The 25,621-nt window shown below is 44.8% G+C and overlaps 1 protein-coding gene across 6 annotated transcripts in view; it reads left to right on the top strand.

Moving 5' to 3' along the window:
- SIL1 (SIL1 nucleotide exchange factor) overlaps positions 1-25,621 on the top strand; it is a 113,244-nt gene that overhangs the window by 40,199 nt on the left and 47,424 nt on the right. For 5 of the 6 annotated variants that reach the window (XM_026070653.1, XM_026070652.1, XM_026070651.1 and 2 more), the window contains one exon: positions 24,527-24,647. In XM_026070653.1, the coding sequence (XP_025926438.1) occupies positions 24,527-24,647 (121 nt within the window). Of the gene's footprint in view, positions 1-16,157; positions 16,229-24,526; positions 24,648-25,621 lie in introns of all 6 variants that reach the window. The other variant, XM_026070655.1, reaches the window with a different exon arrangement.

The raw sequence follows: 25,621 nt of genomic DNA, 5'->3' as shown, positions 1-25,621 counted from the left end.
CATTTATGCTAGATGAAATGCTTCTTTTCTAGGTTTTTTAAAAAAGAACCTGTTACCTCTCTGCAGAGAGAAAAAATTTTGACTCTAGAATTATCATTATCTGTTATGGTCAGCAACAAGGAGTGCTTCAGGCTGATTACAGCAGATATGAAAGCCCCAGACAGTCTCGAGAGCAATTGCAAATGTTCAATGCTTGGAGAAGGAGAGTTGGGGTTATGGCCACTAGTAGCTTGCTCTCTGCTTGTTTCTTCATCTGACCTCTATCATGTGAAGCTCTTGATCTCTTAAATGTCTCTCATGTCTTTCCTCCTGTTTATTACTGCGCATCTTCATGCTCTCTTCTCACAGCTTCCTGATCTTCATTTTCCTTCCTTGTCTTCTCATCTTAATCTTACAAGGTGGATGATCTCCCTCACAGAATCACAGAACAGTTGAGGTTGGAAGGGACCTTTAGAGATCATCTACTCTGGCTCCTTGCTCAAGCAGGGTCACCTAGAGCAAGTTGCCCAGGACCCTGTCCAGATGGCTTTTGAATATCTCCAGTGATGGAGAGGGTCGTTGTTAAACCACAAGGGTATGTTTGTTTTTGCAATGCTGAGTGTGCACAATCCGGGAAATAAAGTTGTATCCATCTCATCAGATCACCACAGATTTGCATGGACAGTGAAAGCAAATGGAATTTTAAAAACCTCATTTATACTAGATGAAATGCTACTTTTCCAGGTTTTTAAAGAAAGAACCTGTTACCTCTCCCTAATGCTAGCTTCTTTTGGGCTGATGCTTAATACTTCCTCACGTTAAAAGAGGAGGAGCTTTTTCTGGCAAAAGTGTCAGGACTGAAACTCCGTGCGATGCTTCTGGCTCTGATGTGATGCCTTGTAGCACAGAATCATAAAATAGATTGTCAATGCCTTAATCCTGATCCACATAGGAGGGATAACAGTGTTTTCCTATCTCGTGTTGATACGAGGGCTTGAGAGACACTTAGACAGCAGGTTGATAGGAGGTATGTAAACTTCTATTTAAATAGGTAGTGTTTGAGGCACTCCAGCTTTTGGACATGGAAATGTTGTTGGTAAAAGTGTCTTTCACTCTGGTCTTGCTGTGCGGATGAAGGGAGTCAATGATATTTTCTGTCTGCAGCCTAATTCGTAGTTATCTGCTTGCTTGCTTGGTTTGATTTCTTTGCTGGCAGGTTCCCTGAGCTGGGAAGTCAAAGGGCGCCCAACAGGGATGCGCACCTGGTCCTTGTCAACCCGTCCCTTTAACATGCAGACAAGGGCACACGGTTTTGCATGGTGATCAGAGTGGTTTCCCGTCTGTTCGGCACATGTCTCTGTACGGAGGCTGCTGGTCGCCTGCTATGTGTCGCGCAAACCGGGGGCAGCTTTCAGGCTCCCGATGAGGTGCCAATGCGGCCACTGATGGAGGCGATGCTGGGAGTGTCACAGCCTCAGACACGTACAGTTGAAACAACAGGCATCAATGTCCCTGGACCCCAGGAACTTACGCACCATACTGACCTTTTCCAGAAGAGACCAGAGCTCCAGCAGAACCTCTTGGACTCATACCAAGAAACGGGAAACCATAGCAAATAACTGAACTGTAGAGGCTAGAAACTGAATACACATATTTAAAAAAATTCCAAGATCCCACAATATAAGACACTCTGCTTCTCTAATTTGACAAGTGTAGTTGTGCAGTTTTGATTAGTTTTTTCATCATGCGTTGTAAATGCTATATGTATTTTTAAAACTTTAATAATGTGAGACCTCAGAACTGTATAGCTCCTGGCGTATTAGATCTCTCCTGGAAAGTGGGCAGAAATTGAGCGTTTTGTGTCATTACATTTAATAATGTTTTAGCAAAGTCTGGTTAAGCAGAATTCCAGTGGTTGGTTGCTAGGTCCATTCTCAGCCTAAGCTCCTCTGGGTCTATGTAAGCGCAGTAGTGCAGGACAGGCAGGGACACTGCTGCTCAACTGGATCACGTTCAGCTCCATCAGATACCTGTAATGGCTCAGCATGTTTGTTTGCCTGCGTTTCTTATCTGCTTCCCTGTGAGCTGCAAAGTTTTGCAGCCGCCGTTTTTGCCAACGTGTCCGTGCTAGTGATCATGTCAAGTTTATCATTTGTGAAGTAAATTGCGAGCCAAATTCTGGGGCCCTTCCTTTTGGTTGTTTTGTCCTCTTTTCTTTCTTTTAAACTTGGGCAAAACTTCCATTGTTTTCTGGCGCTTCAAAGATTGTCAGTATCGGCTGGCAATGGAAGCATTAGCGGCTTTTAATCAGAAGAACTCTGGATTTACCTCTTGGATTGTTCAGTTCTGGAACCGGGAGGAGCCGAGATGGGCTTTCAGTGCGTCACGGGGGGGGAATACTGTTGACTGTCCCTTACTGGACATGATGTTACTGGTTTCGTTAAAAATGTTGATTACACAGGGTCTTCCATAATAATATGTGTACAATCAAAAACTCATTATACTTCTCATTAGCCTAGATAAGCATTCGTTACACATGGCAGTGGTTTCAGACATTGGACATAACTGAAATAAGTAGGTAATGATCTATTTTTGCATAAGACAGGCCATATGATTCCTGCTAGCTACTTGTATTATTCCCTTACCCTTGCAGTGTGTTATGTGTTAGTCTGAAACATTTATAAACCAGATAATGGAGGTGTTTTAGAATGAAGTGGGGTTTTTTTGTATGACTTCAGGAAGTTGGGCTGCGTTTTTCAAAATATTTTCAAAATTAGCTTTAATGATGCTCTGACTGGTGTTGTTATAATGCAAGTTTAATCTTAGCTAAGAGAATAAGTATATTAGCTGTATTGCAATAGATGTAAGGAGTAGATATCATTCACATTGTTAAATTTACATTGTTTGGAGTGAAAAAAAAAAAAACAACAAAAAACCCTTAGAAGAGCGACTGTTTCCAAGGGAGATTGCTCGTACCTCTCTTTTATCTTGTTTCTTCCAAGCCAGGGATGCTGTGAGCATGTGAGCTGCTGAGAGATTCTTAAATGTGTGCTGGGTGATTAGGAATGTCTTGTCATGGTTTTTATGTGCAAGCATACAATATTTTCTGTAATAACGTTAATAACCTTTGCGTGACTGTTTAGAAGGATGAACCTCATTAAAGAAGAGGTATTTAACTGGCCTATTTTTATCTCTGCCTTTATCTAACAATCTGCACACTTATTTCAAGCTTGTAATGGTGCTTTGGAAGAAAAATGTTTTCCCTCCTGGAACGCATGCGATTGTACTACAGAGTTCAGATTGACTAGCTTGAGATATACTGCAAAGATGAGGACCTGTGGTTGGCATGTTAGTCCTGGTGGTGAGTGCTCTCCTGCCTGTATGATGGGAGGAGAGCATGTGAGGTTCTGCACCTTCCCAGCTCATTTTGGGAGTGTATCCAACCTTGGTGATCTTGAATTTCCAGTTTGAGTATCTCCCCTCCTGCTACCAGAACAAACAAGTCACTCCAGGATCTTGGTTCCAACATTTCAATCAGATATTATGGAAGAATGTTTCTAAAAAGTGTAAATTGGGTTCCAGAGTAATTTAAGCAGTTTTGAAGGTTTGATCAAATATAATCAGAGCAACCACCTCCCCTCTTCAATCTCATGGTCTTGTTTCATGGGAAAAGCTTTCCAGGCATCCCAGTGCATGCTTGCTTAGCTGCAGATGGACCTCCATCCCTACGAAATCCTGGATATTGCTTCCATGTCCATGAAAGTATTGAATTCCCACCAGAGCGGGATCACAGATGCTGGGGATCAAGTGAATCTACCAGCGCCTGTTGCAGTCGGTGGAAAGACTGCTACTGGTGAGAGGAGCTTTGGGATTGGACTCTGGGGCCGATCCTCTTCGGTGAGCTTTCATTAGGCTCCAGTTCTTGCTTTCCTGCTGAGAATGGCCTCAGAGGACGAAGGGGGGTGTTGCTGGAGGAAGATGCAATTCCATATATGTTCATGAACTGCTGAGGTCTGAGCTGCAGGTTGGGCCTCCTTTCTGCTATTGAGTTTCAGCTCCTCTCGGTCACCTTTTGGGGAGGTCCTTCTCTCTCCTTTGGCAATGTAAGGATCCCAGAGCAATTGTTTTCCTGGTGTGGGAACGTAAAGGTCTGTGCTATGGATCTCTGGCCCTTGTGTGACATGGGTCTGTGTTTGCTTCTGCGCTGTGTTTAGCTGTGCGCTCTCCTGCAGAGGTTGGCAGTTAGCCATGGAGAGAACGCCTTCCTGCAGAGCTGTTTTTTCCACTTTCAATTGTATTACATAATTGGACAAATGAATCCCTGACCTATTGATACAATCCAGGAATTGTGTCTTCAGACTGCTCTGTTGTACTTTATCTAATTTGCTCACCAAGGTTGGCGCTGATTAAGGCAGGTGGTCCGTCCTGTCCCTGGGGGGAAGCACTGTCTTTCCAATCCTTTTCGAATTATTCTCTCTAGCACCATGGACTCTGCATCCAGATTGCCTGCCTTGATTAAACATTTCTCAGAGCAGAAGGATTGTTTAGCCCCCAAACAACTTTAGTAAGCTGCAGCCTAGGGCCAGAAGGATCATTTCTGAACCCTTTTTTCCAAGACGTATTTGTGGCCGCATGGTCCAAGAGTTTGTGGTTTTGGTCCTGGTTGTGTGTTTGAGAGTTGTCACAAAAACGCGTAGCTCTTGGAGCTAAACTCTCTCTTTTCTCTGGAGTTCAGTCTAGATCGTTTATATCACTGAAACATAGTTTCATGATGTATCTTTTTCATAATTAGGAAGCAGTGTTTTCCCCGTGGTCTTGCTCTAACTGTTCCTTGCTGTTCTCTCCCACATGGGCAGTACGTGCACTAAGACTCTGCTTATTAAAATTTCTAAGAAACTGATTTTAGTTAAATGGGTGAGCACAAAATTAGATTTTTCTCAGGCAGTCAGCATGCAATCAAGTAGCTTCTGCAAGGAATGCTTTATCCTGGTCCTTCACAATTCATGGCTGCAATTAGTGTTTCTGTTCAGATGTGGCTGTAGCTATTTTTTAAAATTTTTCCATAAATCTATTTATAGGGTCAAACTAGCAACAGAGCCTCTTTTTCCACAAAAGCTTTTCAGAGTCACCTGCTCTACTTCCTCCATTCTGGATAAAAAGCACCTTGCTCCTCTGAGGAAAACTCTGCATATCCATCATGCCGTCCTGATTTAGTGAGATATTTTCTCTGATCTCTGCCCTCCGTTCGTTTTAGAATCAACAATGAATTTGTCTGTGATGTAAATTAAAACAACTATTTGATGTTTCTTGAGGTCTAGAAGCTTGTTTTGCATTTATTCTTACTCAAATGCTCACTGAAACAAATGTCTCCACTTTTCTAAAACAGCTTCCTTTAGCACCTCAAGGAAGCTTCTGAGATAAAAAAAAAWATATATATATATATATCTGTTTTTCCAGCTCTACTCTACCAGTATAAGCTTGGAAAAGAAATGTAGTCTCTTTGGGTCTGTTTTGACATTTTGTGAAGCTAATTCCCATTTATTGCAAGAACTCTTACCAAACCTATATTCAAGTTTAATTTTTTATTATGTGCTTACGTTTTTGGAAGGATTAAGCATGGTAGTGTTGGAAGTTCTAATTAAGGATAACATTTCTCGTTCAAAATACCTTACTTAAATTCAGATATTCTTGTTTCTCTCTCCTGATTTTCTGCATACTACTTAAGACTGCAAGAAGTTTTGCTTGGGTCATTCACTTGCAACAGGATGTTATCTGAATACCGAATTAATGTATGCAGTCTGTCACTTGATATTTCTTCTGTTCTTCTGCTAGAGATCTCCCAGGGTTGTAAAGACCTTGCAAGCAGCAATGGCAATAAGAGGAATGTGCCTATGTTCCTGCAAAGTAAAAGAGAAAACATTAAGCTGCATGTCTCCACCATCACTGCAGGGTGTGAATAAATAGATCTAATCAACAATTACATTTTAACCCCAGACCAGGTTTTATTTTTAGGATTTGTCATTTGACCCAAGTGAAACCTTTCCATTTGTGTCTGGTGATGTTTCTGAAAGCACCTTTAAATTATCCTTTAAGTTGTCTTCAGGATTGTATTTTAAGATGCATGTATATTTTGATATAATTTGCTGCTTTGCTTATTTGGAACAAAGCCCACCTGATCTTCATTAATTATAATACCATTTATCCTGCTAACCAAGTTACTACTAATTAGTTACCTCGCTGTTCTGTGCTTGATAACATGCAGAAATGGTTAGACCTCTCTGTATCTTGATTAACTAGAGCTCTAATGAGGTGGCAAATTATGAAGGCTTGATATTTACAGACTACATGATACAAAAACGGGGAGGAGTGGTTGATACACCAGATGGTTACGCTGCCATTCAGAAGGACCTTGACAGGCTGGAGAAATGGGCAGAGAGGAACCTCCTGAAGTTCAATAAAGGGAGGTGCAAAGTCCTGCCCCTGGGGAGGAATAACTGCATGCACCTGTACAGGCTGGGGATCAGCTGACTGGAGAGCAGCTTTGCAGAGAAGAAGGCCCTGGGGGTCCTGGCAGACAGTGGGTTGACCATAAGCCAGCAATGTACCCTTGTGGCAAAGAAGGCCAACATCATGCTGGACTGCACTAGGAAGAGCACCTCCAGCAGGTAGAGGGAGGCGATCCTTCCCCTCTGCTCAGCCCTGGTGAGACTCAACTGGAGTGCTAGGTCCAGTGCTGGGCTCCCCAGAACAAGAGAGACATGGAGTTACTGGGGTGGGCCCAGTGAAGGGCCACAAAGATGATTAAGGGCCTGGAGCATCTCTCATATGAGGAGAGCTTGAGAGCTGGGCTTGTTCAGCCTGGAGAAGAGAAGGTTCAAGGGGATCTTATCAATGTGTATGAATACCGGATGGGAGGGTGTGAAGAGTACAGGGCCAGACTCTTCTCAGTAGTGCCCTGTGATAGGACAAGAGGCAATGGGCACAAACTGAAATGCAAGAAATTTTCTTTAAACAGCAGAAAAAACTTTCACTGTGAGGGTGCCTGAGCTCTGGAACAAGTTGCCTGGAGAGATTGTGGAGTCTCCATCCTTGGAGATATTCAAAATTCTACTGGTCCTGGGCTACCTGCTCAAGTTGCCCCTGCTTTGAGCAGGGGGCTGGACTACATGATCTCCAAAGGTCCCTTCCAACTGCAGCTGTTCTGTGAGTCTATATGACAGTACCTTTTCTAAGATAGAGGATCTCATGCTGAGCTCCACAGAGAACTCCAGCTTCTGGTGGTGATGCTGACTAACATCTTGCTAGCATCAGCTGAAACCTGAATGAAATAAGCATGGGAAGAGTCACTAGAGACCTCTCTAAAGAGAAGCAGCAAAATCTGATGCCTGAGACCAGCTGTTGGGGAGATGTGGGGCACAACAGGGCTGGAGCCAGGAGAAGGCTGGAGTGAAGCCGCCCTGTGGGGCCAGAGCCTTTCCTGAAATATAAGGCAAGAGGCTTTTCACTTCTCTCTTGCTGAGCCCTGTTTTATCATCTTGTGCCAACTTTCACCCACTTTGATCTCTTCAGGCACCCTTTTTCAAACCTTAAGTACATCCTTAAGTGGCAGGAACTTGTCCTGGAAGAGGAGCAGAGTGAGGCTGCAGATGAGGGAGAGCTTGTACCTCACCCTCTGCTACCTGTCGAGAAAGCCAAAGTCTGGCTGGCCAGCAGAAGAGGAGGAAAAGCCAAGACTCTTCCAAATCGACCTGTGTTGGTCAGAGGTGTTAATTCTACTGCTCTGCAAGAAGGGATTGTATGTGTTCTACATCCACTCTGATAAAGTTCCTCAGATTAGGTCGAACCGCCTATATTGTTTTTTTTCACTGTCCCGCTCTTCTATACTAGCTAGAAAATTAGATATCTGTCTGCCTTTACTGATCTGTGTTTTTTCTGAAGATGACTGAGTTGAATGACCTCTTCTGGCTGCTCTGCAGTGCAGGTGGTGCGGACAAGGTTGGGATGGTAGCATCTTTATATTTGTAAAGTATCCAGCCACAACCCAAGACACTGCCCGTGTACAGCCTATTAGCCTGATTGCAAAGATGATCCTCTTATAGAGCATGACTATGAGGAAGACTACACAGTCAAGACAAGATACTTGCTAAAGACCACACTTCAAGAACGGTTGGTCTAAAAGACAAATATGGGGTTGTTGAAGTGTATGTGGCAATGGTAACTGAACTAGGGGCAAGCCCTGAAAGGGAAGGGTTTTCAGCCCTTCTGAAAGGGGGAAGGTGTAGGCTGTGCCAGGTACCCTGCCGGAGGGTTTTTCATTTTGATCACCAGTTGGCACAAATCTGTGGTAACTTCAGAGCTGCACGTGGCTCTTCTCCGGGTTTACTGCTGCTACAGGATCAGAATATGGAGGTGGGCATCAACAACTCGCCATTTCTGTCCCCTGATGTGCACGGAGAGCGTTACACGGAGCACGCTGTGCCACCCCATCGTGCGGCAGGTGCTGTCGGGTGGAGGCTGTGGTGTAAGCCAGCATCCTCCTGTGCTGGTCTGCGGATGCCGGCGCTCCTGGTACTGTGGCAGGCACGATAGCGATGCTTCTGCCATTCTCACAGTGTGATTCTGTTCTGAAAAGTGTCTGTGTGTAAACGTAGCTTCTTACCAACAGCTCTATTTCTTGTCTGTGGCAGTTCAACTTGCTGAGTAGGGACAAAAATACATTTCTCCTCTTGTATTGCAATTAGCCCTGTGGAGCCAACACACCCGAGAAACAAGAGGGTCTGTTCCTTCCCGTGCATTGCCTAAGCAGGATTGTTTTAATCGTTTATCCCTGTGCCTGCTACCAAAGCTTTAAACTGGGCGAAGATGTACGTATTTGTGGTGGGGGTTAACCCCAACAGTTAGTTTGTCAGGTGTCAAGCAGGATTTGCAACACCAGCAGCTGGGGTGAAGAACTGTTATTAAATGTAACACGGCACTGTGGATACAGAAAGCATGGAGAGACAGTAAATACAGACTTCCATAATGTCATTTTATAGTGTCACTCTTCAGAATATATTAAGACTTAGATGCAGTGATGCCTGCAGCTTCTTCTGGTTGAATCTGTAAGTTCTCTTCGTTATCTCCAGCACTGTTTTCACCTAGTCTGCTTAAAGAAAGAGCAAGTATTGGAGGCATAATGGCACCCCGATTACTTTCTTTGCTGGCTGGGGTTTTTTGGTGGAAATCCCGCAGTTCTCAGGTTTGCTCCTAACACTGCAGTCAGGCAGCGCTCATCCGAGAGGATGGACCCAGAGATGAGAGCACTGCGAAATGCAGGCAACAAAAATTCTCCTAATAGCTGTAACTGCCTGCAGGGAGCATGAGGAAACTGAAAAAGGAGAGCTATAACAAGGAGGGATACAACTGTCATCTTGGAGCAAGCTTTTATTCCTTTTAATCCTACCCTAGTATCACTTCAGCGTGTAAGCAGAGTCTTAGACAGGTTTAGGATGGCTGAAGGTGGAAAAGAGTTTACAAGAACTTCCTTAATTGTAAAAGGTAGCTGCTAAAACCCCTGGCTCAAAGACTTGTTCAGATTGCCGCCCGCCGTCACCTTGCTGTGTGCGTTGCCGCTTGTTTGTTGTTGGGAGCTCGCTGTGGTGTGGGTGCTGAGAAGGACACGGGGATTTTTCAAGCGTTGCTCAGTCTACAAATAAAACTCTGCTTGCTTCTCCCGTTTCCTGCCAGGCACAAATCACTGTGGCAAGATGTTTGTGTACCTGTACCCCTATGCTCAGCATTTAGTTGTCCAGGATGGAAGAAAAATGGCTCAAGCTCAGCCTTCCAATAATTTATCATATTCCTTGCATTTAAGGGCAAAATTTAAGTTACAAAAAAGCAGATGTTTGCTTGCTCCTTTTTTTAGCTCAGAAAGTACTTTCTTTGTGCTTGATTGATGGACATCCTTGTTACATTAATAGTTGGGCTTTGCAGAAAGCTGTTATTACCAGGAGAATTTGGTGTGGGTTTCAGTTTTTCTTCTTGCATTGAAAATCCATTATTAATGTCTTTTTAAGAAGGAAAAAAAAATGCTCCAATTCAGGCATTTTGCTTTGCTTTCTCAGGTTCCTCTGCAACTGTCTTCTCTTAGGCTCTTTTAAAATCAATGTTACAAGTGTTCTTTATATTTTACTGTGTGGTTGAGGGCTTCTGCTTCTTGCTATTGATTTCTAATTGTATTGCAGAACATTTGAGTGCACACAAATTGCTGCGTGACAAATTACTTTATATATGTCTTCCTGATCATCACTAGGTTGACTTTTTGCATGTTCCCTCTTGTAGGATGCTGCTGCTGCTGAGCCTGGAAGCTACTTGGAGAGCTTTGCCTGTTCCTAACCCACGAGTGCAGTCCTAAGGCACTGAACATCTTGTGCTGAGCATCCATAAGAACAGGGGCTACAGCTGTTCTGTGGTTTGTTGGCAGGTTAGCATCCTAAGAGCTGGGATGATATGTGACTGTTCGTTTCAGGTTTTCTAGTTGGGTTTGATTTTGGTTTTATATTGGATGCGGAGCTATGCTTGTGGGGTGTCCTGTCTTGTGTTGTCATCACAGATGGTTCTGCTGTGGCTTCTTAGGCAGCTTCCTGTAGGAGTTCTGCATCGTAGGAACATGACGGGATGGCCAGGCTCTGCTTGGGGTGTTTGCAGTGCCTCTCCAGCTCTTTGGATCAGCGCTGCTATGAACCCCAACACTGAGCAGCTCTGCTGATAGATGTTGGCATGCCAGGGTCTTTTAGAAAAAGGAGGGGCAAATTCTGGAGTCTCAATGAAATAGTGTGGAAACACAAGCCACATCTGAAGTTACTGCAAATTTGGATTTGCAGATGTAGGCACTCAGTGTGTCATCATTTATGTAGTATGGGCACGTCTGAGAACAGGATGGGACTGAGGAAGAGTGTGAGGAGTGACACAAACATGGACCAGTGCCACATTCGTGTGTGGGCTGGCGGCAGGAGGATTTCACGGTTTGGCCACACCATGTGTGCGACAGCCCAGGGGCTCCAAAATGCAGCCGTTACTCCAAGTGGATTTTACACCAGGACAAAAGGCTGCATGCGTGCACAGACGTGGCAGCTTGTGCTGGAGACCCTAAAAACATGAAGGGAGAAAAAGCAGCAACCTAAGCTAGCTGTGTAAGGAGTGCCGAGTGCGTATGCTTCGGGATCCTAAGAAGCAGTGTGGTGTGAACTGCCCCGCTCCAGGTCTATGGAGGCAGGTGTGTACACGTTTGCTGTTTGACCTGCTTGCTGGGAGCCTCTTCCCAAGGTCTCCGTGTATTAGCAGCACTGGCTCCACGTCCCCCTGGGCTGAGAAGCCTCAAAAGCTGAGCGCTGGTGTCAGCCCAGTTGCCTCGCTTGGGGTGGGATGTAAGCAAGCTGGTTTGGTTACAACGATATACAAGATGTACGTGGCTTGGGGATACAGTAGATTGCTGCCAGGTGGATTGAGGTGTTTGCTTGTAAGGCTTATTTTCAGGAAGCCTCAGTTCCTAGACACTTAAGAGAAAACGTTCTTTGCCTTATGGAGGCCAGTTTTAGCTTCTAAGGAATTAGTTATTGTTCTTTACGTATTCTGGGAAATTCCTATCTGCCAGAGAAGAAGGACGTCAGAAAGACGCTGGTACCACGTCTCTCAGAGGACTATGACAGAGTACTGCTATTTTAAACATACAAATGGAGGACGCTCCCAGGCTGAGCTCTTCCTGGTTACAGCAGGACCAGCGCTTGTGCAAGCCAGCAGTTGGGAGGGGGACAGCATACATAACTATGGGCAGGCTTCGACCTTGCTGTTGGAACTTAGTTAACAATTCTGTTGATGTTCTGAAAACGAAAATATAATTCAGGCCACCTTCTCCTCCAGGCTGACCCTGAGAATCTGTGAGGAGAACTACTGAATAATTAGGGACCTTTATTTTATTTATTTATTTTTTTTGCTAGAGTTACTGCTCAATGTTGAACCACAGCTGGAAGGTGTCATTAGTTTCCTTGAGCTTATTGGTCCAAGTGTACTTTGCGTTAATATAATTACATAAATTGCAGTCTCATTAATCATAGTATGTTCTGCAGCATATCACTGTTGCCTTATTTTGCTGATGGCTTGGCTGGTGGGAACTGCTGTAGCCCCAGCGAGAGGTGGAAGACTGTGGCGCTTCCCCTGTATTCCGGTGATCCATGTCTGTTTTAACTCGCACTTCGTCTTTGTGTGCTTATTACTGGGTAAGACTCGAGCGTGTTTGCCTACTCGGCCCGTGGCTGCGGAGGTGCAGCCAGCTCCAGGGCAAGGAGGGCAAGGTTGGTTCACCGCGTGGCAGTTCTGCCGCATCGCATCCCTGCCGGCTGCTGTTTTGTTCTGGATCCCTACAAGTCCCAGGTCCCTGGAGGCCAGGCCTCCTCCTGAGGCTCCTGGCATTGCAATTATTACGGAGAGCCTGAGCTTGAGCTCCGGGGACCACTTTATGGCCATTTGATGATGCTGTAGCTCTGTCTCCGTGGTGGAGCTGTCAGCCTTACTGGCAATGTAAATTCTCCTGGCTGCGTGCTAAAATTACACTGAGTTATTGATTTATCTTTGAGAGGATTTCCTTCCCGAGGGACATTGCTGGCCATTGTAATGATTTAGTTCTAGTGTGAGCACAGATTTCTTAGCAGAGCCGAGCCACCATCCTGCCTTTGAATCTGCAGTCCAGTATCGCACTGCTGTAGGGCTTCCTTTGCAGGCAGATTTTCTATTCCAGAGCCAGGGCAAGGTCGTACTTCTGTTGCTTCAGCATAACAACTGCAAATAAAAAGGGATTTTCAACTTTGCACTTGGGGAAGCTACATGTCTTAGGCTGGCATTTATGCCACAGCACCAACATTATTATTTTAGACTTGCATGTACAGATCTGAGGCTGGCACAGGGAAAGCATGAAGCCATGGTGGTATTAAGGTACCCGGGCAAGCTACGGGTTTGTGGGAATATAGCTTTTGTGCATTTTAGTTCTTTAAAAAGGCTCCTGTTCAGTGGTGCTGTACAGCTGGAGGATCACATTCAGGCCTGGATGTTGAGGGTGGCTCGTGGGGGGAAGATATCTGTTGTCAGGGCCACATTTGCTGTCAGGATGCTGAAGAGCAAAGGCCAAGGTTTAGCTTCTGGCTGAAGACAGTGAGCTGATGAGGAAGTGGGAGGGAGAAAGGGGATGGGAGCAGCCTTGCTCACCCAAAGTGAGTGTGTGCCAGGGGTGGCGCGCTAGAATACATTGAGGAACTTGCAGTTTTTATCACTGAACAACTCCATCATGATCGATACCAAAATAGTTAAGGGGAATATGGGGGGAGCAGAATCATGCAAGCTGTTTTTCTGAAAACATAGGGTACAGCTTCTCTTTTCTTCACTCTCTGCTGACTCACCATGGAGTATCTCTACAAATCAGGCCAGGCAATTTTGATTTCAACCTCCTGCTTGAATCCCTGAGAAGGCAAAGCCAATTCTCCATTTCCACCATGAGTTTTCTTCACATAGCCCTGAAATCATACAAGGTTCCCATGCACAGCACTGTGCGTTTGGATCTGGTCTCAGCTGCAGCGTGGGTGCTGCACACCTGGTAAGATCAGAGGCTGCTCGCGCACATGTTATTATAAAAAAGCACTCCATGATTAGGCCCAGGGAGAACGTGGATTTATTCTTCTGTGAACCATGTGTGGCACAATTATTTTCCTTCTTTGTGATCTGTCTTTGAGATAAAACAAGTCCTTAGCGTCTGTCTTAAATACTGCAGTGCTGACAAGTTCTCCCAACAAAAATTAGGCTAATGTCCCTTACGGCTGCATTAGCTGTAGAACTGAGCCTTTAAATTGAAGCTTAGGAAAGTACTATAGCAATGCATTCTCTAACGCATCTTCTTATTCCAGCTTTTATTATTCAAATTTATTCTCACTATAGCTTGGCAGCATAGCTGGCAGACGTTTTTATTCAATATGTTTTGGTAGTCTCGCAGCCAGCAGTTTCAGATCAGCCACCTTTCGATGTTAACGGGGAAAATGGTTGTCCAACTCTGTAGACCTGGAGTCTCTTGGCTCTGGTAGATGCTGTAGGCTTGTGGAAATTTGGGTGCTGGGGTGTTAATGTGACCACTTATGCAAAAGCTTGAGATAAGCCAACTGACACACACCTAGTAGAGATGCAATTCAAGTCAATAAGCTGCACACTTTCACTGCCAGCAATACAGCATGTCCTGAAACGCTCTCTGTAATATTTGGAGCTGTGAGGAGGGAGTGTTTCTCCTCTGTGGCACATGTATGTTTTCTCGGTTTCAACCTAGAGTGCTTTATAAATACAGAACAGATATCACCAAGACCCTGTCATAAACCCTTCACAAACTTACCAGCCTTCCCCTTGGAAATAGCATCTTTTTTTGCCCCTCTCTCCTCCTGTTGCAGAATCTTAGACTTCAGCTTTTCATTTCCAACCATGGATTAACTGTGGCCAGCTTAGTCCCCTTGGTTCTTACACCAGCGTTGGTCTAGCCTGATTCTCCCTCCCTAGAGACAGTGTATGCTTTCCATGCCTCCACGTTGCAGGTTCCTCCAGGATAGTTTGCTCTGCCCTCATGTTCGTTTGTTTTGGTCATCTTAATAGTCAGTGGAGAGAGAAAGAGAGGCTCTTTGAGGGTGATTTTTCCCTCTCTAGGACAAATATTGAAGCCAGCTGTGATGGATGATGTTCTGGAGGTGCTGGACTTTTTCTTAGACTACAAAGAAGCCAATGGTGCCTAGCTCAGTAAAAGTACCTTAACTTTTAGATACCAAAAGTTAGGCCGGATAAATTCCATCCTTATACCCTTTTGTCAGGTTCTCATTTGTCTGGGTCATCCTAGTTGTCCTTCTCTGCCTGTGTTCTACACTGATTTTCTCCGAACGTGGGTGAGCAGGACAGCTTGCAGCACTCCAGATGGGCTTTCAAGTATAACAAGTGTACTTCTGGGATGGCGATTATTTAACAGGTTGTGGTGACATTATAAAGTAGTTTAGGCTTAGGGATAAATAACTTAGCTGGAGAGGGATTACAGCTGGCTTGTGTAAATAACATTTGTGTTTGATGTTGACTTGGCAGCACAGTGAGACAGAGGTCATTGCAATGCCCATGCAGCCTGGCATATCACTTTGCAGCTGAAATAATCGGAGATGCAGCCAAGCAGTTCAGTATGGGACTGGACACCTTTAATCTCCACTTTGCTGCTGCTGCCCAGACCTTTGTGGGATTAAACTCTCTAAACAGTGAAGTTGTGCTACCGTTCACAGAATCGAACCCAATATGAGAACAGAAAATAGATTAAGTGCTTCGTATTGAATCACTATGCGCATGTATCATGCTGTAAGCAAGGGTGTGTGGTAATGCATAAGAAGTGACTGGCTAGAAGCTGGAGATAAGGTTTTGCTTGTAAAGTGAAAACCTGTGTTTTTGCCAATTTCACAGAAGGGCAACCCTTCTTCCTTCCTCCATGCTCTATTTTTTTTTCTTGGTTTATTTTCTGCTGTTTTAGTGCAAGTGAAAAAGAAGCTTTTGCAGAGAGGGAGGTGGAAGGGTGAAGTACTTGTTGCAAAGAGCTCTCTGCCATATGAAGCTTTCCTCTATTGGCAGTGGCAGAAGATACCTCAACAGATGCCACAGCAGTAACTCTCATCAGAGAGGCACCATATGTCCTCTCTCGAGCCCTCCCATCTCCTTCCCCAGGAGTCTTTCTCCCCAAGCAGCCCGCTAGCATCCACCTTCGCTTCCCTTGTTTACTATTTTAGAGCATCCAGGAAAGTGGCAGGCACATTGCAGAAGACACGTGCTCTGCCCTGGAGCGTGATAGCCAACTTGGTTACTCTACCAAGATAGGTTTGAGTTTTGGATCGGTTTTTAGGTGGCATTTAGCTCAGCTGTGTGCATATGCTCCTGCATAAGGGTGACGTGCGTGGAAAATAGTCTTTTTGACTCTCGCTGTGGCCACTGCAGGAGCACTTTCAGCTTGGAAAGTGAGGCTGAGAGTGGGGGGAGCGAGGAGGAAAGGGGAAGGGGATGCCTTTGGCAGAAGCAGGCAAATAACCACCGGTGATGGTAGATGGGAGTTAAATGCAGGGTACCTGTTCGCTGATCTGTCTGCCTCTCCCTCCCAGGTTTGCTCTCCCACTGCTGGAGCCTGAGGAGAAGAGGAGGCAAAGCCAAGCAAAGGCAGCAGATGTACTTGGCAAGTTTAAGAGGCATTTGGGAGCCGGAGCCCAGCGCTCGCATGGCGTGGGATTGAATAACCAGGTTCACGGCCCCTAGCGCTTGCTGATCAATTGAGAGAGCAGGAATAGTGGTGCAGTGGGAGAGTACTGGATCTGTTTAAATTGGCAGTCATGTCTTTGACATAAGTGGTTGTCCAGCTGAGTGCCCAAATTTAACTGATGCGCTTGCATGTCTAATTAAGTATTACTTATTGGAAAGCACACTCCTTGAGATGCTTTGCTCTCTGTTAGCTGCAGATCAAATCGTGGAAGGAGAGATTTGATTCCAAAATCACTTTTTAAAACGTTTTCATTATATCTGCTGAGAAAAACAAATTACAGAGAAGACCTCTTAGCACTAGAACAAAAGAGTGGCTTTAAAACCCTTTTCCGATAAATGTTTTAGCAGTAGCCTGGATGGATGGCGTTTAAAGACATGGTCATTATTCCAGCAAGCTGGCTGTTGGCTTTAAAGTCTTATGCAAAAAAGATAAAGTTCCCCCAAAGTGTATTGTGAGGAGCTGTCTCCCCTTAACCTTGGGTTTACTGAGCTCTTGGCACTTTGAGACCATGCAGTGATTTTTGTGGCATCAACTGAAGGAAAATAATAGCCCAGCAAGCACCAGTAAATAACTAGTCTCTAACTTAATGAGAGGCTGGAATGGAAAGCGGTGCTTTCTCAGTGCTCTGTTCAGAGTATGATTCAAGTCCGGCTGAAATCAGTGGAGTGTTTCTTCTTTAGGACACAGGAGGAGTCCCTGGGCAAAAACACGAAGCTGCGGCACTTTGTGGCGGGATGTATTATAACGCAGTAATTTGGGGCTTTCCCTGGGGTGTGCCCCCTCCTGTGGGTGGCTTTGCTGCCAGCAACATCAGCAAGACTCAAACTGGGACCTCATTCAGCCTTGGCTAACTTCAAGCATTTCCAATGGCTTTTGTCCCTACTCCACTGCAGAGCGGAGCAAAATTGGTGCTGAAGATTTCTTACTTAGACAGCACCATTTTGACAGGCTGAACTGCAGGATATTTATTAACCTAGCGTGGAATGTTACATAAAAAATTTGTCAGATAAACTAACCAGCTAAGGTGCATTTAATATGAAACATCCTTGGGTTTGTTTCCTTTTATTTTTTATTTTTTTTAACTGTTCATTCAGTCTCTCAATAATTCATCAGATTTGGTCATTTCTGGAAGACACTAGTGGAAGCTGCTGCTGAGAGCTGGCAAATTCTTTGCGGGGTGCAACCCCCRCATCCGGGGATTTCTGGGGCATTTTAATGATGCTCATGACTCTCTTAATATTTTGTCTATGCTTATGCAATTTTAGTTTTGCTTATTTTTAATAAGAAAAGACTAGATATTGCCATTTGGGGGTTTGGTAGCCTTATAGTGGGGTAATGCTACCTTATATGAGTTCCTTTAAGTCCACCTAGTGAACACGGGCAGAGGTGTGCTCACTGCGCTCGCCCATTGCTCAGCCCTGTTGGTGGGATCCCATCAGTGTTGTCAAGCCTGGTATCAGGCCCTTCCTGCTCTTAAAGACGTTTCTGTGTTTGTCTATGTACTCTGGAAAGCAAAACAAAACTGCAGTTTGAATTGTTTGCTTTTCCTGTGATGACAAAAAACCTAAATCGCGGTTTCTTCTGTAATCCCGGGAAGGGGCATCTCTTTGTTTGTACTGCACATAGCGCAGCAGGATCGTTGTCCATATCAAGGTCTCCTAGGTGCAATGATAACACAAAATAATGACGATAAAAACAAGTCTTACGCTACCAGGACTTTTGATTTGCAGACAGAGACAACTCGGAGGTGCCTTTGGCCCCCAAGGCAGGCGGCTGCTGGCAGAAATGGCATTATGTGAATGGCCAGAGTGGGTCATACCAAGAGTTCATCCAGCATCCTGTCCTCTACAGATGTCAAAAGCACATGCTTAGGAAACAGTTTATGAACATGGCAAACATACAGTGATAATAAAAGAGAGTTTTCTCTATACTTAATTACGCAGCTAATTACAGCTCCTGCTGTCGCAGACTGTGCAGCCCTGAGAAATCAGAGAGTGTTGGGCAGTGAATAGCTCAGTGTTTCGTAAAGGGTGCGTTGTGCTCAACAGGCGAGGTTGATTTCCCAGTAGAAGTACAGCATTAATGGAAGTAAGAGATGCACAGGAAGTTGCCATGGGATCTTAGTAAAGCATTTGATACAGTGTCATAGGAGTCTGTACTTGAAATTTGAACGCAGATGTCTTTGAGCCTGAGTTTTCTTAGCGACTGTGCACTGCAAACGAGGCAGAAGGGAAATGCGTTGACTTGCTGGGGTGGTTGGTGGGGTGGGTTCAGCAGAGGACTTCTAGGCCTTATACAGTTAAATCTTCCCAGTAGCTATCTGGAAGAGGTGATATATAGCATACTAATTACCTTTTCAGATGGTACTTAATTGGGAGGAGCTGTGAGTGCTAGATAGAGAAATAATATGAAAGGCTCTAGATGAGTAAAAAAGCAGGGTGTGAAATAGCAAAATGAGATTCAGGCTCTGTGCTTCCTCTTCCCATCAATAATCCATCTCTTCCTGACCTGTGCCTTCTCCTCTTCCTTTTGTATGTAAAAATGTTCTGTTTTGAAATAATGAACAGTCCAAGGAGTGTTATGACTCACCCTCATAAAAACTCGGGCTTTGGCTGCCTCTTCTTGCTCGGCAGTGCTAAGTGGAGAGTCCGGAGTCAGAGCACATACCGACCCCCTTCAGATTAAGGCCGGTCCATCTGTTTTCTATTGAGCATGGCATCAAGTATGAGAAACGGACGGTGTTTTCGTGCAACTAGAGCCCGCTGGAGGAGGAGAAGGCATGCTGGTGCTGTGCCCGGGCAGTTGTAGCACCCTCCTGCAGCCCAACGCATGCCTCGCTGTCTGGATGGTTGTCCCCTAGCTCCAACCCGGGCTCTGTCCCCAGCCCTGTGCAACTRAGAGGTGAAAAGTGTTTCTGATCTGAGCTTTCTTGCGCTCGGTGCCCAGGGGCTCACCTTGATATTGCTGGTTGGTTGGCTAGGCATTTTGGAGCTCCAGAGGACACAGATGTCCCAGCCTCTCCACAGTGCTTGGTGGGGCACCGGTGCATCTCTCCTCTTGTACACTGGCATGTCCAGCCACCAGGCTGGACCTGGGCGTGCCAGCAAAGGGGAGCTGCACTGTTTTCTGGGATTTGTATCTTTTTTTTTAATCATTATTTTATTAAAGGAAGAGATGCTATGTCATCAGATAACTTCTCGAGGATGCTCTTAACTGTCGGTCTTGTACAGCCTTATTATTTTTAATATTGCAACACAGCCAGTTTGTTTTGCTGGGAACATTCACATATTGACTCGTGTATTCTTTTGTTGCCTATATTAAAAAGAAAGTCCCTTTTGCCTCGTTCTCCTGTGCTGAAAGAAACAGAGTCAAGAAAAGATGATGTTATCTGACACTTGCTCAGGTATCAAGATTATTTCCGAGAACTGCAGAGCCAGTTACTGACTCATAAATGGGATTTTCACACTGTTAATAGATTTTTTTTTTTTTTTTTTGTGGTGGTGGTGGTGTTTTTTTTCCGATGCAACATGAGGACATTCACTTGGGGAGAAGGTGGGCCAGGAGCTGGGCTGAGGGATCTGCCTTAGGGAGCTGGATCGTCCCTTTTTCTGGTTGCAGAAGCCTTCCCAGAGCGACGCTCCTCTGCCGCAGGGGCCAAAGTGGTGCCTGAAGGTGTTTCCGGAGCGGGGGAATCACGTGTCCATGCTGGACATCCCTTGCTCAGCAGGTCGATGGGCTGCAATCGGGAATTTGACCAGTGAGAAGGACGAGTAGTGGGTAGGAGATGGGGAAGCTCATCCCAGCCGCACAGTAAGCTATTACATGATCTCTGTATGAGACAGCACGTATGTTGTAAAGCTGCTATATGCATGAATATGCATGATGTAAAACTTTGCTCGCTATTTTAATGCCTTCCTGTTGCTCTGTGTCATGAATGAGGGCTCAGCCTTGCCCTCGTGTGTCCCTACGAAACCAGCAACCAACTATGGCCAGCACTGAACGAAATCGTGTACTGGAAGGGTGCTGTGCGGGATTAGACCTTTCTCGTTTAAGGAGGTAACATGCTTGGCCATTCGATCCTTCCTGAGGAAAGGAAAGAGTTCCTTGAATATATACTTCCATGCAGTAGCGTGGCACACGTTCGGGCCTGGAGCCATCTAATTGCGATCGTTGCGCGCTGGATGTGCCCGACTCTTCCCTTAGTTGTCAATGTAATGGGAGCGAGTGCTGTTTTCCATTTGTTTATTTATTTATAGTCTTGTTTTCAGCCTCTGCAAAACTTGATCTAGGCGCAAAGCTTCAGCAACGTACACATAGCAGAATAATAGATAACTGTGATTTGGTTACAAGGCAATAATTTAAGTCGACAGGTTTAGCTGATAACATAAAACACGAGAGAGAAATAGGATCAGTTTATAAATGTCAGCAGAACCCCTGAGAGTGAGTTGGTGCCTTGAAGCTGACTCCGGTGCTGTTATTCCATCTAATATATTATAAGAAGAAATAAACGGAGGTTTGGAGAGGAAAAAAAATTAAAAAAAAAATCTGACTGGCCAAGATTAAAAGAATGGGGCTATAAATTAAATTCTTCCTCAGTGTCACTTTAAGCAACTTCCGAGACAGCTGGCATACGTCCAAACCGGAGGAATGCAAAGAGGCCTTGGAAGCGCCGCGTGGTTGTTGCGTGCCGGTGCTTTCCGGCTCGGAGGGAGAGGGCTGCTTTAGGCGGCGAGGAGTGCAAGCAGCGGTGCCCCACGCTCGAGCACGTTGCCGCCGGCTGGACCTGGGTGTCCTGCTACAACCCTCCGGTTCAGCTCGGTTCAGTTGCCCTCGGACGCCTGAAATGAGCCAAGCCGAGCTTCTCTGACGGCAGTCTCGGCCCTGAGGGTTGCGTGGGCAGCGGCGCCGGCTGGTGTCCCTTCTCCTCTCCAAGCAGTCCTGGGGCAGCAAAGCCCATCAGCCGCTCCGCTCTGGCTAGCATGTGGCAAAAATAGGTGCTTGGATTTTTTATTATTATTATTTTAAACGAAATGAGTTTATTAATTTCTTTCCATCATTACCCCTTGTTCCAATGTTCCCATTCAGTAACAGGTTAACTCAATAACCTCAGACAGTCTCCACTTGCAATGCAAAACCATTTTGATAAGCACACTTTTATTCTTCTTATGTATCAAGGAGATAAAAGGTCCTAAAATTGCTGGAATCTTAGATTGTTTATGCATTTTTAAATTGAATTTCAGTTCCCAAATGCAGCTTGATACAAATAAGTAAAAATGAAATTCTCTAGTGTAAAAAAAAAAAAAAAAAAAAAAAAAAAAAAAAAAAAAAAAAAAAAAAAAAAAAAAAAAAAAAAAAAAAAAAAAAAAAAAACACAAAACCTGTTAAGAATACAATTCTATATCAGGAGAATGGGAAGCTATATAACTGCTGATGTATGTATAGATCTGGTGTATGCGCCTGGTTGTTGAATAGTATCAAATTATAGGAATCAAAGAGAATCAACTATTTTTAAGGGAAATGTCTAGAAGCTACGTATTGAAACAAGATTAAAATTCAGGGTTTCCAGCTTGCTCATTTAAATCAGCAATTTTAATCACATTATTCATGTCAATCCAACCTGAAACACACTTTGCGAATCGTTTTTAAAAATCTCCCAAACTGAACAAGAGAGGAGACCTCATCCTGTCTCAAATGCCTTGGATATTTAAAGTGACTACCCAAATCTCGTTACTGAAAACAGGGGTGTCGTTGTTGATTCACTTACTAAAGCAGTATGTTTGCCCTGCTGTGGCGTGAACCTGCGCTGCTGTGCACAGTGGCAGGAGGAGGCTGTTGCTGGAACGGCTGCTGTTTAAGTGCTTCCACGCCGAGATTTCTGCTCGTGGGCTCGGCATAGTCTTAGTCAAAACCTATTGGGGAAAGTATGGAGACACAGAAGGAGGGAAGGTTTGTGTCTTCTCTGACGGTAACGTCCTTAATTCAATTGTGCTGCATTTGTAAGCTTGTACATGCTGGGATTCGCGTTCCCTTTTATTTACTGCTTGCTGAAAATAGAAGCTCGGAGAACTGGTCACATGGGAGTCGTTCAGGCTACTGGAGGCTGCTCGGTTTCCTTCCCTTTTTATGTTTCTTTTAAGTAAAGCCCATCAGCCTTGTTCCTCTCCCCTGGCAACAGAGTGAACTAATGTGTCCAGATGCGCAAGGAACATGAAAGCTAGAATATACTGTACTGTTCTAACAGGGACATTTATTTCTGGCTACATTTGACAATTCAGGAATTGCTTCAGAAAATACTGTGACTGTAACCGTGGCTGACTGAATGCTTTTGACCCGGTGAGAAAAGCCACTCACTTCAGGTTTGGAAGAGCCCAGCTTTCCCCCGCTCTTTCTCTCAGGCTAAGTGGTGCTCATACCTGTGGAAGAGGAAGACATCCTAATGTATTTGTATGCTCAGCGTGTAATGCCGTTTTATACTTTTTCTTTTGCCGGGAGTCCCCTGCCTTGGTGTCTTTTGAAACATGTGAGGTGTCATCCTTTGCACTGAATTTTTACAAACTCGTTTTCGAAAGGTACGTCGTAGCTGCTCCGGCTAGGTTGCCTGCAAGGGGAACATCTCGGCTATCACAGCGAATTTCTGCAGAGCTCACCTTTCGAAAATGGGAAGATGCTCATCTCTAGACACATAGATTAAAGCTCCAAAGTATAACAAATAACGGAGCCAGCTGGGGCAGGAGGATCACCAGTGGAAAGCTTACCAAGGAATATATACTGCTTCTTCACTGGCGCACAGAAATGGCACGTTTAGCTTGTCCCTGCACGCTTTAAGGAAGATAGGTAATCATGTCTGTCCTTCTCCATATTAGACACTACTTTCTACTGAAAGGATACGGTAGAGAGAAAGGCATCGGAAATATGCCTTGTTTTAATAGGAAATCCTCTAAGTTGGTTATTTCCAGATTCTGTAAATGAATTTGTACCTGTTGTGTGTCTTTAGGCTTTGCAATGTTTTTGTCTAAATTGTGGCAAACATTCTAGTCTTTTGTAGGAAACACTAGATCCTGTGATCAGTGGAAAGTCTCTTTGGTCTTGAATAGGTAGAGTCAATGTGGAAGTTCCCTAGACTAGAGGATTTTGTATTATGAGAACATGTATTTCTTGCAAGAAATCCTTTATTATCCTCGCCTTCATTTCCCTTTGGTAGGAAATGCCATCTGTCTCATACATGCTGTGTTGTTTTATTCTAAGCATCTTCTTAGGTAAAAGGAAACAGATAAAGGAAAGACTGGATAGGGAATTCTCATAGCGAGGAGCATAAGCAGCTGCGTGTCTGTCTGGGTACGGCTGTGTGTGTACAGCTGAGATCTCCGTATTCACTCAGCTGTGACCCTGCTCTCCTAAGCAGGCAGATTTCTTGCATTAAAAAGAGAGGAAGCGGACTCAGGACAATGGAATTAAATGTTGCCATCTCTCTGTCCCTGTGCAACAGTTGTCCATCAAGACATGTTTCTGGTGTAATTGTGGCATTCTCCAAGAAATGACCAAGAAAAGCGCTCTGAATTTCCCATCTTTTATGCATTTAAAATCAAACCTAAATGTTGTATTCTGTGTATTTTTGTTGGCATATAATAGTGATCAACTATCTCTTTTAATACAGTGTTTCCAAAGCAACCCAACCTCGTAGTGATCCACTTGATATTCAGTGTATGTGGCTGAAGGAACATCTGATGCATGCTCTGATTTCATCTTGGCAGCTGTGTTTTATGCCCTCTGCCCGTGTCCAAATAGCCTCAAAATCAACTCCCGATGAAGATTTTTAGTGGTTTCTTAGGCACTGGCGCCCTAAGGTCAAATCACTACTTTATGAAGACGGGGGCCTGTGTTCTTCATGGGAGCTGTGCCTGGCTCCAGGTCTCTCCTCCGCAAACGCCCCCAGTGATGAAGCCAGCAGCCTGGCTGGAAGGGCATGCAGCTGGGGAAGAAGTGTTCAGGCAGGTCAGCGTGGTACTTCTGAAAGGTTAAAACAGCCCCTGTGTCCAAGGGGCATTGCTGACGGGAAGAGCGGTCAGCAGCCAAGAGCCCTGCTCGTTTTCATGATACGGGGCTGTGGCTTTTACGTGGCTTTGATTCCCTTTCAAATAGAAGTGTGTGACTTCCCTGGGTGCGCAACCCTCAAATAATGCCTGCGGCCTAAAATAATCTAACCTTTGTTTGTAGGTCAAGCTGTTCCTGCAGGGTCACATGTACGATTAAATCTGCAGACGGGAGAAAGAGAAGCCAAACTCTCAGACAGTGAAAATGGAAAAAGTGACAGAAGAGAAGAGAAAAGAAGAAAAAGGTACAGTAATGTAAAGTACTTGCCTTCTTGCTCTGCAGAGGTAGATTGACTGTAGGTTTTGTGTCTTTTATTAGAGGCCAGGTTCCCTGGTGCGCTGAATTGCTGTCTCTTCAAGAGACTTAATTGCAGGTTTAGGTGTTTGGCAGTTCTGAAAGCTGGGCCCTATCCTTTGCTTTCCCTTTTGGTATCGTGGTAGAAGTGCTCCAAGCATGTATTTAGAGAGGTCTTCGTAGCCTCCCGTGCTGTGATTCTGAAATTAAACGTGCAGTGTGGTTCTCTGAAGGACACATGCTCCTTGGAAACATCTGCGGCAATCAGTCTGAAATGATTCCCTACGCTGAAGCCACCAGAGCAATTGTGGGGGCTTTGCTTCTGTTGGCCTTAGGCAGATACATTGTAGGTTTAACTTGCCGTTGTTAGTGGGCTTAGAGCGTTGATTTGCGCATCAGTTGTTGCTGATGTTCTCCTTAGATCTCACAGCCTTCGCTGTACCTAGATTTTTTTGATTTGTTTAAAAAAAATTTCACTTGTGCTGACCTTCTCCTTGGTACGTTCGCAACAAAGACAGGCTTAGTAACTATGGGGAGCTTTCTTTCCCAAAGTGCATGAGATCCACCATTGCCTCCCTCCCTCCCCCCGTTTCCTTGCGTTCAAAGTAGGGAGAAGCTCTAACAATGCTCCAGTCTTTGGCTTTCATTTTGCCTGTGCAAGAGTGTTGCTGGCCAAGATAAGTTCCCTGAACCAATGAGATCAATGTAAAGAGCAACACAGTGTGCTTCGTAGCATTTCTGTCTAATTGCTCCTTGGGATTACCCTTTGCCTAACTTGGTCTGTGTATGATGATCATGAGAACTTCAGCTGTAGGTCTCCGTACACCCATGTTAAAACTTGGAAGTCCTTGGCACTGTTCTAGGGACACAGTGGTGCTTTTTTGCCTGTGAAACATTTCCTGTTTTTTATATGCCTACATGCAA

Source organism: Apteryx rowi, unplaced genomic scaffold (genome assembly GCF_003343035.1).
Source record: "Apteryx rowi isolate R43461 unplaced genomic scaffold, aptRow1 scaffold_316, whole genome shotgun sequence".
NCBI classification, from domain to species: Eukaryota; Metazoa; Chordata; class Aves; order Apterygiformes; family Apterygidae; genus Apteryx; species Apteryx rowi.
Note: the sequence above shows the minus strand (reverse complement) of the source record. Positions and strands in the feature narration are given on the sequence as shown.